Source organism: Zea mays, chromosome 5 (genome assembly GCF_902167145.1).
Source record: "Zea mays cultivar B73 chromosome 5, Zm-B73-REFERENCE-NAM-5.0, whole genome shotgun sequence".
In the NCBI taxonomy this organism is placed as follows: domain Eukaryota; kingdom Viridiplantae; phylum Streptophyta; class Magnoliopsida; order Poales; family Poaceae; genus Zea; species Zea mays.
The window spans coordinates 11,464,904-11,483,005 of NC_050100.1; the positions used below are offsets into that span (position 1 = coordinate 11,464,904).

An 18,102-nucleotide genomic window follows, 5' to 3' on the forward strand; every position below is an offset into this window, starting at 1 on the left:
GGCCGACAACGAGTATGGGCAGTGGTGATGGCAAGGCCTCTATCGTCATGGAGACAATCTTGGCACCGTGGAACACAAACGGTCCTAGAGCGTGGTGGCCCTCCAGAGGGTGGACAAAGGCTGGAGGGTGGTAGAGCTCGACACAGTCACGGAGAACCGGGTTCATGTCTCGATCAAAGGCCACGAACAACAACAACAACAACAAAGCCTTTTTGTCCCAAGCACGTTGGGGTAGGCTAGAGATGAAACCCCATATGAAAACCTCAGAGCTCAACCCCCAAAGAGAAAAAAGGGGAAACAAAGGCAAAGGTGAACCGAAAAACGACGAAACGGGGAAACACATAAAAGAGATAAAACCCACAAGAACCAGCAAGATCTAAATGGGCACAAGAAAAGGTCAAACGATTAAAGAGGAAAAGCGAAACTATAAATCAAGGTTCTGGCACGTGAATTGCACACTTCCACCCCTTCCTATCCACGACGAGCTCTTTATCAATATTCCACTCCTTCAGGTCCCTCTTCACAGCCTCTGTCCACGTCAAGGTTGGTCGACCTCTACCTCTCTTCACATTCTCGGGACGCCTAATTATTCCGATATGCACTGGTGCCTCTTCAGATCTTCGTTGGATATGTCCAAACCATCTCAAACGATGTTGCATAAGCTTCTCCTCAATTGGCGCCACTCCTACTCTCTCTCGTATATCATCATTCCGGACTCGGTCTCTCCTTGTGTGGCCACATATCCAGCGCAACATACGCATCTCTGCCACACATAGTTGTTGGACATGTCGTCTTTTAGTGGGCCAGCATTCTGCTCCATACAACATAGCCGACCGGATTGCTGTCCTGTAGAATTTGCCTTTTAGTTTGTGTGGCACCCGGGGGTCGCATAAGACACCCGCCGCTTGCCGCCACTTCAACCATCCAGCTTTAATTCTATGACTGACATCCTCATCGATGTCTCCATCCTTCTGAAGCATTGATCCTAAGTAACGAAAAGTGTCTTTTTTGGGTACCACTTGCCCATCAAGACTAACATCGCCATCTTCATACCCCATGGCACTGAAATCACACTTCATATATTCCGTTTTAGACCTACTAAGCCTAAAACCTTTTGCTTCCAGCATCTGCCTCCACAATTCCAACTTTTGCGAAACACCACTCCTACTCTCCTCAATAAGTACCACATCATCGGCAAAAAGCATACACCACGGTATATCTCCTTGTATGTCCCTTGTGACCTCATCTATCACCAAAGCGAAAAGATAAGGGCTCAAAGCCGACCCTTGATGTAGTCCTATGTTAATTGGAAAGTCATCGGTGTCCCCATCACTTGTTCGGACACTTGTCACAACATTAGTGTACATATCTTTAATAAGATTAATGTACTTTGTTGCTACTTTGTGTTTTTCCAAGGCCCACCACATTACACTCCTAGGTACTTTGTCATAAGCCTTCTCCAAGTCTATAAAGACCATATGCAGGTCTTTCTTTTGTTCTCTGAATCTCTCCATAAGTTGTCTTAGTAAGAAAATGGCCTCCATAGTTGATCTCCCGGGCATGAAACCAAACTGATTTTGGGTCACGCTCGTCATCTTTCGCAGGCGGTGTTCAATGACTCTCTCCCATAGCTTCATTGTATGGCTCATGAGCTTAATTCCACGGTAATTAGTACAACTTTGAACATCTCCTTTGTTCTTGAAGATTGGTACTAATGTACTCCGCCGCCACTCGTCGGGCATTCTGTTTGCCGAAAGATGGTGTTGAAAAGCTTAGTCAGCCATACTATCGCTATGTCTCCAAGGCATCTCCATACCTCGATAGGGATACCATCAGGGCCCATCGCCTTTCCTACCTTCATCCTTTTTAGCGCCTCCTTAACTTCATATTCTTGTATCCTTCGTACAAAACCCCTGTTGTTGTCATCGAATGGTTCGTCCAATTCTATTGTAGAACTCTCATTCCCTCCATTGAACAATTTGTTGAAGTACTCCTTCCATCTGTTCTTGATCTCTTCATTCTTCACTAATAGTTGGTTTGCTTCATCCTTGATGCATTTGACTTGGTTGACATCCCTTGTCTTCCTTTCACGAATCTTGGCCATCCTATAGATATCCTTTTCTCCCTGCTTTGTGTCCAACCGTTTATAAAGGTTGTCAAAGGCTTGACCCCGGGCTCTACTAACCGCTCGCTTTGCAGACTTCTTCGCTATCCTATACTTCTCTATGTTTTCCGCACACTTGTCATGATGTAAGCGTTTGTAGCAATCTTTCTTCTCCTTGATAGCCTTTTGGACATCTTCGTTCCACCACCAAGTGTCTTTAACTTCCCTTCTGTTTCCTTGACTCAACCCAAACTCTTCTGAAGCTATCTTTCGGATGCACACCGCCATCTTCCTCCACATGATATTTATGTCTCCCTCTTCTGCCCAAGGGCCCTCCTCGATAACTCTCTCCTTGAAAGTTTGGGCCACATCCCCTTTAAGCTTCCACCACTTTGTTCTAGTGACCTTGTTATGCTTATTCCGTTGTAAACGAATCTTAAAACGGAAGTCAGCTACGACAAGCTTATGTTGGGTTACCACACACTCTCCAGGTATAACCTTGCAATCTAAGCAGGCATGCCTGTCCTCTTTTCTCAAGAGGACGAAATCAATCTGGCTAGTGTGTTGGCCACTACTGAAGGTCACCAGGTGGGATGTCCTCTTCCTAAAAAAAGTGTTTGCTATAAACATGTCATAGGCTAGGGCAAAGTTCAGGATTTCCTCTCCTTCTTGATTCCTAGTCCCAAAGCCGAAGCCTCCATGCACACCCTCGAAACTGGTGCTAGATGTACCCACATGGCCATTGAGATCTCCTATGAAGAGCTTCTCGCCAACTGGCACACTACTAACCATATCCTCCAGGCCTTCCCAGAACTCCCTCTTTGAGTTCTCATTAAGGCCTACTTGAGGAGCATACGCGCTGATAACATTGAGAACCAAGTCCCCAATGACCAGCTTGACTAGGATGATTCTATCTCCTACCCTCTTAACATCTACTACCCCATCTTTAAGGCTCTTGTCGATCAAGACGCCTACTCCATTCTTGTTTGTTGCAGTCCCCGTGTACCACAACTTGAAGCCTGTACCTTCCACTTCCTTCGCCTTCTGTCCTTTCCACTTGGTCTCTTGAACGCATAAAATATTTACTCGTCTCCTCACCGCAACGTCAACTATTTCTCGTAACTTACCTGTTAAGGAACCTACGTTCCAACTACCTACACAGACCCTAGTTGGCTCGACTAGCTTCCTTACCCTTCGCACCCGCCGAGGAAGATGCAAAGACCCTTGCTCATTTTCCACTACACCCGGGCGCCGATGTAGCGCGCCACTAAGGATGCGACGACCCGATCCTTGCTCACTTATCACCGGCTCCAGATCAAGAGACGGCGCGTCACTTAAGGGGTGACGGCTCGACCCTTGCTCATTTAACACCATACCCGGGTTCCGATATGGCGCGTCGCTAAGAGGGTTACGCCCCAACGATTTCTTTGTGGTTTCATCTCCATAAGATTTGGCTGGTTTTTACGTTGGTTTGCCGGACCTAACACAACCCTCCTTTACCGGGCTTGGGACCGGCTATGTTGAAACGACTCAAGGAAGTCTTCCAATCAACATAGGCGGAGTTCAAAGGCCACGAACAACCTCGGAGAAATTGCCCGTCATGAAGAGATATGCACACATTGTAGGGAGGCACGTCGACCGTGGCAGAACGAATGACAGACGTCGAGGAGTACGCGACCACTGGTGGAGACCATGACGGGGCAGTCCACGCGCGGTGGTGAGGAAGAATGCTGAGCGCAGAGGAGTGTGGCGCAATGTGCGACTGTAAATAGGGGTGAAAACAGGTCTAGTATATCCGTCGGGTACCAGATACGAATAGTACAAATACCCATTTTCGGATACGAATACGAATACTTTTATATTCGAGACGAACTACCCGGATAATACATCTTCAGATTCGGGTCGGATTCGGACCGATAACTACCTGGTAAATACCTGGATATTCAGGTCGGATACGAGTAGCCAGTTTTCGGGTAGTCGTTTTCTTTTTCTTGTGCAATATTTTTATAAAATCATAACTTTTACATACGAACTCAGATGGAGATAAACTTTATATGAAAACCATATAGCTCAAGGAGATCTACAACCAAGGTTTTCAAGTCGGTAAGTCGAGTCGAGTCGACAAGGTACCGAACTACCGACTTGGTGAAAACCATATAAACTTTATATGAAAACCATATATGAAGAAAGAGGATGTTTTACCTCGTTTGAAGTCTGAAATTGAACGAAACTGAAATAAACAGCAAGTCTTACCTCATTTGAAGCCTCAAACTGAACCAAATCAGCCACATAAGTGATAAGTCATAAACTCATAAGTCATAACAGCCATTTAGTTCAAATTGGAAAACAAATAGCAAGAAAATATAGTTCAAACTTGAAAGGAAATAAACTCCATTAGATAGCTAAGCTGCTGCTGCAGCTAGATAGATACTAGATACCCTATATATCTCCCAAATCAAGATCATCCATTGCATTTTCTTCACCACCAACACCAGCTTGAGTTGGACTGTTATGTGGGGATTCACCAAAGTCATCCACTTCTTCATCATCATTAGGCAGGTACTCTTCATCATCTTGTTCATTGCCCTCGTTGCCTTCTCTTCCTCTTCCATAACTCTCTCCTCCTGTGTAGCAGCAACTTGACAATGCCTTGAATAAACAGACTCATATCGGGCTCTTCTTGGGAAGTTGCGACCTTGAAGTGAACTAGAAGCACCGATTGCATCATCCACATGGCTGGATCATGTGGCTGCTGGCCAATAACAATAGTCCCATGCCGGATCCTTCGATTTTGCCTTTCTCTTAGGATCTTTAGCTGGATCATATGGCTGCTGGCTTCCTGACTCCCCTTGTGGTCGATCTGCAGATGCATCTTCCATATCCCTAGAGCTTGCTGTGACTTGTGAGGGCGGCGCAGGTTGCTGAGACTTGTCAGGGCGTACAGAGGGGCGGCACAGGACTCACCACCAGAGGCCTCGACGGCTGGAGGAGGGCGGTGGCCAGAGGTGGACGCCTGGGCGGCGGCCAGAGGAGGGCGGCACAGGCCTCGACGGCTGGAGGTGGGCGCCTGGGCGGCGGGCAGAGGAGGGGAGGCGGGCAGAGGAGGGCGGCGGGCAGAGGAGGGCCTGGCGGCAGGCAGGACGACGTGAGGGACTAGAGGCGGCTGTTGGGTTTAGGGTTTATGGTGTGTAATGGACTAATGGGCCTTTCTGATGTTTGGGCCGAATTAGGAGCAAGTCGGCCGACTAGTTCGACCAAGTCGACGACTAGTCGACTAATATATTCCAGTCGCTGGCAAGTCGACCGACTTGCCAGAAAAGTCGAGCCGAGCTCCCAAGTCGGCCTCCCATGACCGACTGGACGACTAGTCGACGACTTGAAATCAGGGTCTACAACTTTGTGGTACATCACATTTTTGTTTGAACAACTATTCATGCCATTATTGAAATAATGTCCAAATTAATATAAAAGTAATAGACTATACATCATATGTATAATTCTTTTTACTCCATAGCTTATTAATAGACTATATATCACGTGTTCGACTATCTTGTATCGTATTACACCATCTTATGTCATTTGAAAACCATTCTGTTTTGTATTAGATTATGTGTGATTCGAATCTTATCATTACATTTGAACTATTGTGTGATCTTAACTTATTGCTATATTGTCATGTTGATCTATGGTCTATACAACTCATGTATTATCCGACGAGTGTCCAGTACCTGCATGTATTCGGGCAAATAATATCTGTATCTGTCACTTATCCACTCGAATAAATATCCGGTCCTTGTATCTGTATCCCGTTTCTAATTATCCATATCCGATCCCGAATTCGATTGAAATATATTAGAGTAGGATACATGATGACTTACTATTCCGTACCTGTCCCATTTTCACCCTTAGCCGTAGAGATCGTTGCCAGCAGGCGTGGGGAGGAGTGGGGCTGCTCTGCAGGGGAGGGGAGCCCGACCCACGCATCATGCAGGGGAGGCATGTCGCTGAGTGGAGAGGGGATGGTGGTGGTGTGGGTGCCAATGCAGGGAAACAGACGCTGGGGCTAGCACCGACGCACTGGGGTGCAGGCGGAGGAAGGGAGTGGGCGGCGGCGCCGGGCGAAGCCGCGACCAGGAGGGAGGGGGAGGCGTGGGTGTGGTCCCTGGCTTGCGCTCGCTGGAGCTGGGGGAGGGGACGCCGCACTCGTCATCTTTGGAGGAGGGGACGCTGGCGTCGGAGGAGCTGTCCGACGCAAGGCCAACGTGCGGGGAGGAGGGCGCGCCGCCGCCACAAGCAGATGAACTGGGCGTGAGGAAGGGGTTGATGCCTGCAGTTGCAGCCGGTACTGGGAGAGGGATGTCGATGTTGGCCGCATGAGGGGGCAGCGCGGGCGCACCAGGGATGGGCGTAGGCACGGGGGAGGTCTAGCTGGACGCGAGGAAGAGGTAGATGGCGTCGGGCATGGCTGCGGTGTCGCAGGCCGTGCGCTGGGGGGAGGGGTCACCCGTGGAGGAGAAAGCGGTTGCACTAGTGGGGAGACCCGTGGCTCGACAGGAGGGTGGGTGTCGAGTGTCGACATGCCAGGAGAACGGGAGTCGGCGATGCGAAGGTGGGGAAGGGAGGGGGTGCTGGCGTACGCGCGGTTGGGGAGGGAGTGGCACCGGGAGCATTGGAGAAGGGTGCTGTGGCCAGGGAAGGGAGCACCAGCAGGTGACACAGTGGGGGGTTGCGCACGGGGCATGCCGGCCCAACCATGGGGGGAAGGTGGTCGGTGGCTGCAGCAGCTAGGGGAGAGAGGGAGGGAGGGAGGGAGGGAGGGAGGGAGAGAGACCATGATAGAAGTGGAAACTCTAACCCTAACTAGGTAGGGGCTGCATTAATATATATTGATAGTACATGGGCTGGGCCAAGGCCCATTACATTAGGGATAAATACACAGTCATTTAACAGGGCTGCCCATAGGGCAGTGTCTAACAGTTGCAGATTTGATTTGTAAAAGTATTAGTCAAATGCTTCTTCTGCAGCAGAGATATCTTGTTTGTGTATGCCTATAGCAATTTCTCCAATATTTCCTCCTCTTTTTGTCTGTTATGAAAATATTTGTAACACTAATTGGTGGGCTCTCCTTTTGGGGCTTTGTTCTATTTTTCTCTCTCCACAACCTTATGCGATGCATGGGCTAATCCATCTCATTCACAGTTAAACCTAGTGCACAGCGGAACCATTCTGGAGATTTGAGGACACCTACTCACATACCAGAGGCTGCGGTAGTGATATTTCTTTTTCTTTTTCTTTTCTATAACTTCCATTTGAAGAGAAGGTCTGATGCAGTGGTGAGAGTTGTCTCACCGAGTCATCAAGTCACGGGTTCGAAGCAGTGTCTCCGCATTTGTGGGGGGAAGGCTTGTCTCGGTTTATCCGTTCCGCAGACCCCACTCAGATCTTGTTCGGTTGCGTCTGGATCGAAGGGGATTGGAGGAGATTAAATCCCTCCCTAGTCAAATTTGAATAGAAGGGGATTTAATCCCTCTCAATCCTCCTCGATACAGACGCAACCGAACAAGCCCTCATGTAGTCATGTGGGAGCCTCTGGCACTGGGTCTGACCCTTTCTATAACTTTCATTGAAGTAAACAATGTCTAATCCATCCTTGCCTCTTTTTGCCTGCATTTTTAGTGTGTATATGATCCGTGTGAGACACCAAAGGAATCCGAGTCTCCGCGCTTTAAAGCAATTATGCAGGCTACTAGTGCACCAAGGAAGAGACTCCCTGCAGATATAAAAAGTTTTTCACATGAGCTGAACTCTAAAGGGGTGTGCCCATTTCCTTTTTGGAAACCTCGGGGCATTTACAACTTAAAGGTAATCCCAGTCCACCGTTTGTGTGAGACAAGGGTCATTGATATGTCGCCTTATTTTTTCTTTTACCCATTTCAGTTTTTAAATATTTCTTAAGTAATAACAATACTGTCTCCTGTTATCTATGCAGGAGGTAATAAAAGTTATCCAGATGAGATTTGAGAAGGCAAAGGAAGAGGTAAATTCAGATTTGGCAGTTTTTGCAGGAGACTTGGTTAGCGTAATGGAAAAGTATGCAGACTCTCATCCTGAGTGGAAAGAAACCTTGGAGGACATGCTAATACTTGCACGTACCTGCTGTGTGATGACACCTGGGGAATTCTGGCTTCAGTGTGAAGTTATAGTGCAAGATTTGGATGACCATCGTCAGGAGCTCTCAATGGGTGTTCTGAAGAAACTATATACTCGGATGCTTTTTATCCTTACAAGATGCACAAGGTTGCTTCAGTTCCACAAAGAAAGTGGGTTTGCTGAGGATGAAGTTGTTATCCATCAGCGTGATAAGATTATACAGTCTGCAGATAGGCAGGTTTTAACTCAACCAGGTGCAGATGGTACAATATCCAGAGCCAGTAAAAGTGAGGCAAGAAAATCATACAGTCAGGAGCAGCATAATTTGAAATGGAAGCGCAGCCAGGAGATAAAGCCTGTTAAGCTTCTTCCACCACTTGACACAGATGTTAAGAAAGATGCTGTTTCTCCAAGCAAAGAACGGATATCTTCTTGGAAACCTTTTCCATCGCCTAATACAAAGGTCCCAAAGGAATCTATTCCTACTAAATCGGAATCACCTAATAAGAAAACTGATGCACACTCTACAGTTAGTAGCCATGTTGAATTAAGCAGTCAAGTTGAATCTTTACCACAACAACAGCTTCCTGACAAGCATCAACATAAAACTTCATGGGGACACTGGTCTGACCAGCCAAATATTTCTGAAGAGGGTTCAATAATGTGCCGCATATGTGAAGAATATGTTCCGACACACTATGTAGAAGACCATTCAAAGGTCTGTGCAATTGCTGACAGGTGCGATAAAAAAGGTATTAGTGTTGATGAACGCTTAATCAGAGTTGCGGAAATGCTAGAAAAGATGGTAGAATCTTATTCGCCGAAAGACCTGTCAAATGCTGCAGTCATCCCAGATGTTGCAAAAGTTTTAAGTTCAAACGTCAATGAAGAATCAGACGATCCCTCTCCTAAACTATCTGATTGGTCTAGAAGAGGATCGGCTGATATGCTTGACTATCTCCAGGAGGCTGATAACACTATTTCATTGGATGACATTAAAAATCTTCCTTCAGTGACATTGTCATGGGCATCATAGGGAGCGGTCACTCATGTGGGGTCGCACTTATGTGCGCCAAAAGCGAGAGGCCGCAGGGGGCGCTGGCAGCAGCGCGCGCAAGGAAGGCACGGGCGCTGGCAGCAGCGCACGCAAGGAAGGCATGGCAAAGGAAAGCGCGCACAAGGAAGGCATGGCAAAGGAAGGCATGGCAAAGGAAAGCGCGCACAAGGAAGGCATGGCAAAGGAAAGCGCGTGCAAGGAAGGCATGGCAAAGGAAGGTGACTGATTTGGTGGCTAAATTGATAGACCTAAATTTAGGGGAGATGATTTCAATTAGTCACTTGCCTAATTAGTGGTTGCCTAGTTTGTCAACCGGTGGCCTATATATAGGCCTGTACGCAGGAGACAAATGAAGGAGGAATATATTATCAAACCAATCTCTCTCTCTCTTGCAATGACTCTCAAGCGCCTAGGGCTGCTACCCTAGAACCAAGCCTGCGGCAGAGGGGTATAACCTCGCCGGAGAAGACAGCTATCCTCATGGACCGAAGGTCCATGACACCTGGTATCAGCTCCAGGTTATCCTCACCACCACCAGCCGCCCATACCTCACCACCACCAGCCGCCGCGCCATCAGCCGCCGCAACGACCTCCCACCCGCCCTCTCCAACTCTAGATGCATTCACTCGGCTCAAAGAGAGTTTTGGCCGCTTCACAGAGCAGTGGGATCAGTTCGTTGTGATGTTCCACCGCTACAAGGAGAAGACAGAGAAGGAACTCCAAGCAGCGGTGCGGCTTCAGACGGCAGCGCGAGGGTTCCTGGCACGCCGCCAGGTACAGTCCCTTCGTGGGGAGAAGCACCTTGCTGTGGCCTCCAGGGCCACCCCATGGCCGTCATCACATGAGCAGGCCGTGGTGCGCCTGCAAGCCGCAGTGCGCGGCTTCCTTGTTAGGCGGGCGGTGCGGAAGCTGCACTTGCTGATCAGCTCATCGCTGCACCAACTCGCAGCCTGCGTGCCCAACCACCAGGTCTCATCTATACTTTTTGAACCCCCTGCAGAAGTAGAGATCTGGGTATGCAGCCCCCCTGCACGGCCAAAGAGGGTCGTCTCCTTCATTCGGGCACCTGCCTTGGTGTTGGACAGACCCAACATAAGAACGGGCTGGTTCCTCCTCCACCTTTCATCCAACGTCAAGGCCGCAATTCAGCTCTTTCCTTGGGATCCAGGAGGACAGGAGGACATAGCTGCAGTTCAAATTTATATTTTAGTTCCACAATTATTTTATATTTTCGTCTTAAATAATAAAGGTAAGCCGAGATGTAAAAGGCTTAACCTTAAGTCGTGTCAGGTAAGTCTATGGCAGCTCGAGGACAAGCTGGTCCTCAAGGGAGGGGGAGATGTCATGGGCATCATAGGGAGCGGTCACTCATGTGGGGTCGCACTTATGTGCGCCAAAAGCGAGAGGCCGCAGGGGGCGCTGGCAGCAGCGCGCGCAAGGAAGGCACGGGCGCTGGCAGCAGCGCACGCAAGGAAGGCATGGCAAAGGAAAGCGCGCACAAGGAAGGCATGGCAAAGGAAGGCATGGCAAAGGAAAGCGCGCACAAGGAAGGCATGGCAAAGGAAAGCGCGTGCAAGGAAGGCATGGCAAAGGAAGGTGACTGATTTGGTGGCTAAATTGATAGACCTAAATTTAGGGGAGATGATTTCAATTAGTCACTTGCCTAATTAGTGGTTGCCTAGTTTGTCAACCGGTGGCCTATATATAGGCCTGTACGCAGGAGACAAATGAAGGAGGAATATATTATCAAACCAATCTCTCTCTCTCTTGCAATGACTCTCAAGCGCCTAGGGCTGCTACCCTAGAACCAAGCCTGCGGCAGAGGGGTATAACCTCGCCGGAGAAGACAGCTATCCTCATGGACCGAAGGTCCATGACAGACATGTAAGACTCGTTTTGGACCAAAATCTGATCATGGAATGGCCACTTCATCTGCGGGAAGTATGACTCCTAGGTCTCCAATAACAACTCCAAGATCAAATCATATAGACATGCTTTTAGCCGGTAAAAATGCAATTAATGAGAGTGATGATCTTCCACAGGTAAGAGATGCAGTTTCTCTATTTTGCTTCTCTCTTTTCTCTACAAATTCGTCATTTAATACGCGACTAAAGAAGTACTCCCTCTGTTTTTTTATATATGCCGTTTTCTAGTTCAAAAATGAACTATTGGGCGTCAAATATTTAGAAATGGAGGTAGTAGCATGTATTTTTTTATTTGCCGGTGAAATGTAAGCTATTGACCACAACAAAAATCGAAACGATTATATCGTTATACTTGTCTGCTGTTTATGGCAATTGACTTTTCTCCCATCCAGCTGCTGCTGCATATAAAAAAAGGATAAACCCAGTGCTGGCTGCTCCCACATGAGTGCTGCTGCATATCACATGCAAAAGAGAGCATGTATCATCATGTGCTTCAAGCATTTTGATTTATTCTGTTAAAACCTATTGCCTATTATGTTAGATAGTGTAAGTCGGTGGGTGTTTGTAGGTTGTGTTTTAGGGGTATCTTTGGGTGCGTGTGTTTGTTTTGTTTTGGGCTTGATGCCTTTTTTTTTCTTTTTAATATAATGATACGCAACTCTCCCGCGTGAAGGAAGTAGAGAATGCATATAATGTGTGGGATGTATTGCATTGAGCCTCTAGGGAGAATATATATGAGTACATGACTTGAAGGGCAAGAAGCCTACCCTAGAGATAAGGAAGGTTATCCCAGGATTACAATCAATCCTAAACCAACCATATCAGAGTTGCCTAATATACTCTAACATCCCCCCCCCCCCCCCCCCGCGGCCATAGCGTTAGTATTAGAAACCCTAACCCTAGAATAGGGTTGGGCTGAATATTAATAGATCACATAGCTGGGCTAGGCCCATTACAAGGGACGGGTAGCTAACACCCCCCGCAGTCACAACTCTATCCGGTATGTCACTGAAGGGATGAGGCGACATTTGACAGGTCTTTCGACAAATAAGATTCTACCATCTTTTCCCCGTCCCTTGTGACTGCTGGCGGCGCCGGCGCGGCCGGGCAGGGGAGGCCGGCGAGGGTAGGGGAGAGGGGGTGGCGGCTGGGAGGGAGAGAAAAAAGGCTTGGCTCCATATTGGAAACCCTAACCCTAGAATAGGGTTAGGCTGAGTATTAATAGATCACATAGATGGGCCAGGCCCATTACAAGGGACGGGTAGCTAACAGTTAGCAACACGAACGAACAGACTGGAGAATAACGGAGATATCCCCCTCACAGTTGGAACGACAATGTGAATGCTGCGACTGGAGTAGCCCATGCAGATGATAGCCCTTTGTGCCAATAATGTCGAGATAACCAATGACGAGGACGCGGAGCCGTTGTCAAAGTGTCGTGCGTAGGGTAGCTGTGGTCGAGGACGTCGTAGAAGACAAGCCACACAAGTGGCGGGCGCTGGTGCGGCACGCAGGAAGGCCTGCAGCGCGCCAGAGCACGTCGTGGTGATGGTGGCGCTGAGAAGCAGCCGTAGACAAAGGCGCGATGCGTCGAGGCAGATGAGGGTATCGATGTCGGGGTCGACGCATCAAGCAGCCATGGACGATGCATGTTCCAGGTTTGCCAAGCCTGGAAACACGTTGTGGATGAATGCACATGTCGGTGGTGCCAGCATCAGATGTACTAGGTAGAGGGCCCCAACCATATCATCTCAAAGGACCAACAGAGAAGGCCTCCGCGACGGTTGAGGTGCAGCACGACGGGAGTGCCGACGCAACACACAGTTATCAGAGCGGAGTAGACGAAGTAGTCGAGGACGAGACGATGATGCTGGCGACGAGGTTGTGCTGAACGAAGCGGAGAGGTAGGCGTGGCGACACTTCGAGGTTCCTGGAGTCGTGGAGGTGAGAGCCACGACGCATGGGAAACGAGCCTCAATGGCGCCAGTGGAGCGCGATGGAGGTGTTTGTTGGCGAAGAACTCGATAAATGCGGTGTAGACCGGCGACGATGGCTGGCACGCCTAGGACAAGCGCAAGGTGTTGACACAACACGCAGAGGACCCGTTGTGGGGGACAGATATCCCCCGGGTCCACTAGAAGGCAAGAAGGCCTCGCGCGGGGCCTTGGGCCAGCTACCTCGCAAGGCCATCCCTTCGTGGGTCGGGTCAGAATTACTGGCGGAATGGGCCGACCCGAGAAAGAAGCAGACTCAGGCCCAGGCGACCCGTCAGACTCGTGCGCCATCCGTAGCGCCCACCCGACTTTCCCGTGTGCGGCGTCCTTGAATATCGAGGCGAATTAGGGATAAGTCGGCAAGATTGTAGGAAGATCAGTTCAGTCGGTTCACTATTATTTAGGATACACATAATCCTCATGTACGCATGTAGTGCCCCACGATCGAGTATATAAGGCCTAAGGGGTACCCCATCATTTCCATCGACCATCTACCTATCTCATTAGTTTTCTCCATTTAGGAGACTTCACTTGTAACCCACCACATAAAGATCCACACCAGGAAGTAGGGTATTATGCCTCTCCAAGCGGCCCGAACCTGTAGAAAATTGCTTGTCCTTCTCTCGTGCATCTAGCACGAACCATTGAGCTACAGTCGACAGCACTGTCCTACCCAAAAGCACCGCGAGGGGTAACCCTGGGTGTGCGGTCGGGCTCTAAACACCGACACCCGCAGTGCAGAACGACGGGTGTGCCGACGCAGCTCGCATGTGTCAAATAGCTTGCTCAAACCGTGCGCGGGAGACACGCACTAACAAAGTCGACGGTGATGTAGATGCTGACCGAGGAGGCTACGCAGCGACGGTCCTCTTGCTTGGCGAAGCATCGCGCAATGGACGACAAACGTCTTGGGAGGATGGTTCGCCCGCTATCGGTTGATCAGGTCGATGACGTGTGAGGCGGAGACGACGATGGTGATGTCAAAGGTGGAGCCTCCTGATCGGTGGTGGCGACGACGAGCCGATATAGATGGACGTGCAGACGAAGAGGCGCGACATAGGCAGGCATTCCGGTTACGTCGCATGTCACGCCAGTTGCACCGTCGAAGAAAATGAGGAAGCCGTGTTGTTGAAGCCGATGTCGAGGACGCGCGAGTCGATTGATGGTGGGCGACGCAAACCCGATCTCTGATCGGAAAAAAGAGGAAAATATACATAACAACAACAACAAATCTAGGTAGAAACTCTCGTTGTGCATACACCCATCTCCACTCGTTTCTCCACATCACGTTCAGCCCCAAATAGACAAAATCAATGGAGAGTGAGTATAGATGCATCAGCCTTATCACAACTCCACGCGAGCCATACACACCAAGGATAGGACTGAAGACTCCTCACACCTCGACGTGGAGGGCTCGACCAGCATTGGAGGAGTGACCGTCTCCACGACACGAGGAGGCAGGGCAAGGGCCGCCGGCGGCCTAGCCCAGCTCCATGGCGCGGGAACAACCGACTGTGAGGAGCCCAGTGCCGCTCCATGGCGAGGGGCAGCCCGGCGACGAGGAGCTGTGGCATAGCTCTGAGGCGAGGGGAGGCCCGACGGCGTGGCCTTGTAGCGGGAGCCACGGCCCGGCCTGTGGCGGAAGAGTAGAGCCGCCCCATGACAGGATTCGGCGTAGCCCCGACCCGCGACGGAGGGGCGGAGGCGTGGCTCCGGTCCGCGGCGAAGGGGCGATGACTGGCGTGGAGGGGGACCGAGCGGAGGAGGGCCACATGCAGGTCGGCGCTTGCTGCTGCCTCCATGGTGGCGCGCAGAGCGGCCCGACCGGCGCTGAAGTCCGAGGCATCACCACGACGGCGTACTGAGAAGCCCCAATCTCATGGATCCACATACCCTCAGGCGACACCCCCGACTGTTGCTGCTGGATGACGCGACAGGATTAGATGGATCCACCGTGGAAACAAGGACGATGAACGCGACGGTCAGAGGGATCGGGCGCGCATCCTAGGAGGGCGCTGCCCCGGCGGAGAACGATCTCCCCGGGGGCGGGGCGGCTGTGGCAGCATGAGACGCCTGTTGGATCTAAAACCTAAACTTGTGATATCATGAAGGAAGTAGAGAATGTATATAATGTGTGGGATGTATTGCATTGAGCCTTTAGGGAGAATATATATGAGTACATGACTTGGAGGGCAAGAAGTCTATCCTAGAGATAAGGAAGGTTATCCTAGATATAAGGAAGATTATCCCGGGATTACAATCAATCTTAAACCAACCATATCAGGAGTTGCCTAATATACTCTAACATGCCTAATATACTCTAATACTGCGTATTCGAGAAAAAAAATTATGTTAGATAGTTGTACGCTGCCAGTCTATTAAATTCTGGTGTATTTTATCAATATGCCTAGTTTCAAGCTTTTGCAGATATGCAAGCTTCCTAGTTATAGGTGTGAGGAGAAACATAATTATTTTCTGATATCTCACTTATTGACCTTCCCTTCTAGTCACTATGACCCAGTTCTTAATCCTTGCGACATTTCACTCTGTCTCTCTTGAAAGTTTGGTCTCTATAACTCTAATAGTTTATGAAATAGCACTGTTCAATGGGATTCCTAAATCATTCCATTCACCCAGGACCAGGATCCATATATCAGTGAGGCATTGCTAGAAATTTCCCATATGGTATATTTTTCACTAGGATTGAAGAACCAATGGAACTGCACCCTGTCATGGGGTTTGAATAGTTTGTATCGCTTCACAAAAAAAGAGATCAGCTTATCTTCTAAATTCTATTACTGACTTGAGTCTTCATGGATATGTTTGTATGGAAGTTTCGAACATGGTGAATGTGTGGTACTCGGAAAGTATCGAGAGTACTGTATTAAAGTGGCGTGTCGACAAATATTTGGTAGAACTGATGGAAGCAGTGAAATTGAAAATTTCGGAAGTTCACAGAATTCAGGACAGAATTATTTGAAGTAAGTTTGCTACATAGTGAATCGGTGATAGTTTGATGATCTGAGATGTCTTCTGCACTAGTGGGCGTGCAGACTGAAAAAACATATATAAAACTTCTGTGATATGTGGTTATGCTAGAGAGAGCACAAGATTTAGACGGCAAGCAGACAACACAAGGGGTGCATGACTCCAACACACAAGTCATACCAGAATTGATGGTTCATCTAAGAACAGTAATTTTACAGTCCTTGCTAGTGTAAGAGTGGACCATAGATTTTTTAGTCGGTATTGATAGTAGTTGAAAAGGTTCACATTCTTGTGTTCACATTATTCTTTGTTTGCCTGTAAGGAAAACAAATTCAGGTGTTTTAACACTTCTACTCTGGATATTTGACTCCACCTTGAATTGTAGAGTACTAGAGTCTAGATATCAAATGGAGTTGTTGTAATAATAATTTCTTTCAATTTTTGCAGATTGTCGAACTTGCTGATATTGCACGATGCATAGCAAATACTCCTCTGGATGAAGAAAGTGCATTATCTCAAATGGTTACCTGCATAGAAGATCTCCAAGAAATTGTCAACTGCAGGAAGCATGAGTCTCTCACAGTGCAGACATTTGGAACACGAATAGAAAAACTACACAGGTGAGATTCTTATTTGGACTCGGCCTTTTGTTTTAATTGATATTCTGACCACATAATCGAAATTATTCTTGCGGGCCACTTCATTTTATGAAGCTTATCAACACAATAATGTTCTTAACATTTTAACTCATTTAATTATTATTTTTTGAACGCGCAGGAGAGCTGTGCATCATAACTCCTTTAATTAATTCATCCTTCACATTTGTATAATCCTTCAGGGAGAAGTATCTGCAGCTCTGTGACTCGGTTGATATGGACAAGGTTGATTCAGCAAGCACCATAATGGATGAGGAAGACAACGTTGTTCGTAGCTTGCGCGCAAGTCCTGTCCATCCAATCAAGGATCGCACTTCAATTGATGACTTTGAAATCATCAAACCTATTAGCCGTGGAGCATTTGGACGTGTTTTCTTGGCCAAGAAAAGAACTACGGGAGACCTTTTTGCTATAAAGGTATTCATTGGGCAGACTTTTCTGTTATTTCATGCAACCATGCATACCTTTTAGTTAGGCACTAGCCTTATGATTTATGGAACGGCTGCGCAAGCAAACACCTTAGGTGTAAGCGTGCAAGTGAGCATCCTAGACCTTTAGATCGTGATCCAACCGTAGGTCACATTTAACACTTAAACCCTCCATCAGCTCACGTAGCTTTATCACCCTCCTCTCGACAATCTACAACTACATCTATGATTGGATCATAATCTAAAGGTCCAGGAGGCTCGCTTGCACCTAAGGCTTGCTTGCATAATAGTCGTTCGGTTCACACCCTAGCAAATATTGTGCAAGTAGTTCTGCCCTAGAAATTGAAATTTTTTCGTATTGCTTCATAACATAGGGTTCATCCAAGTGCTTTGTTTCCAAGTCGTGTTCACATTTCTTAGTGTTGTGATTGTTGTCCAATTAGTTTCATGTCCTTGTGTCACCTTCATATCCACAATGTGAGTCTGCCTAGTCCCTACATCATCGATTCATTAACTGTTCTGACGAAGTTACACTCAACTCCCTAATAGTTGTCATTGAAGCCTATTCAGTAATAAGTTTTTGTTGAACTTGAACAATTCTTTTACGGAGGAAGCTATTAGACATGTGTGTGTTGCAGCTGTAATGGGCTTAGGCTTAGCCCACATACTATTCCATCTATTAATATAGCAACCCAACTCTAATTAGAGTTTTTGAGTTTCCAATATGGTATCAAGCCTAGCTCCCTCCATCCCTCCCCTACCTCAACCGCCAGGCAACCTTCGGCCGGCCGCTGGCCATG

At 48.3% G+C, this 18,102-nt stretch overlaps 1 protein-coding gene across 4 annotated transcripts in view; it reads left to right on the forward strand.

The window, feature by feature from the left end:
- LOC103625948 (probable serine/threonine protein kinase IREH1) overlaps window positions 1–18,102 on the forward strand; it is a 35,272-nt gene that overhangs the window by 4,321 nt on the left and 12,849 nt on the right. For 3 of the 4 annotated variants that reach the window (XM_020537890.3, XM_020537891.3, XM_020537892.3), the window contains exons 2-6: window positions 7,304–7,371; window positions 7,781–7,966; window positions 8,094–8,141; window positions 16,666–16,838; window positions 17,057–17,291. In XM_020537890.3, the coding sequence (XP_020393479.1) occupies window positions 7,304–7,371; window positions 7,781–7,966; window positions 8,094–8,141; window positions 16,666–16,838; window positions 17,057–17,291 (710 nt within the window). Of the gene's footprint in view, window positions 1–7,303; window positions 7,372–7,780; window positions 7,967–8,093; window positions 11,354–16,665; window positions 16,839–17,056; window positions 17,292–18,102 lie in introns of all 4 variants that reach the window. The other variant, XM_035958947.1, reaches the window with a different exon arrangement.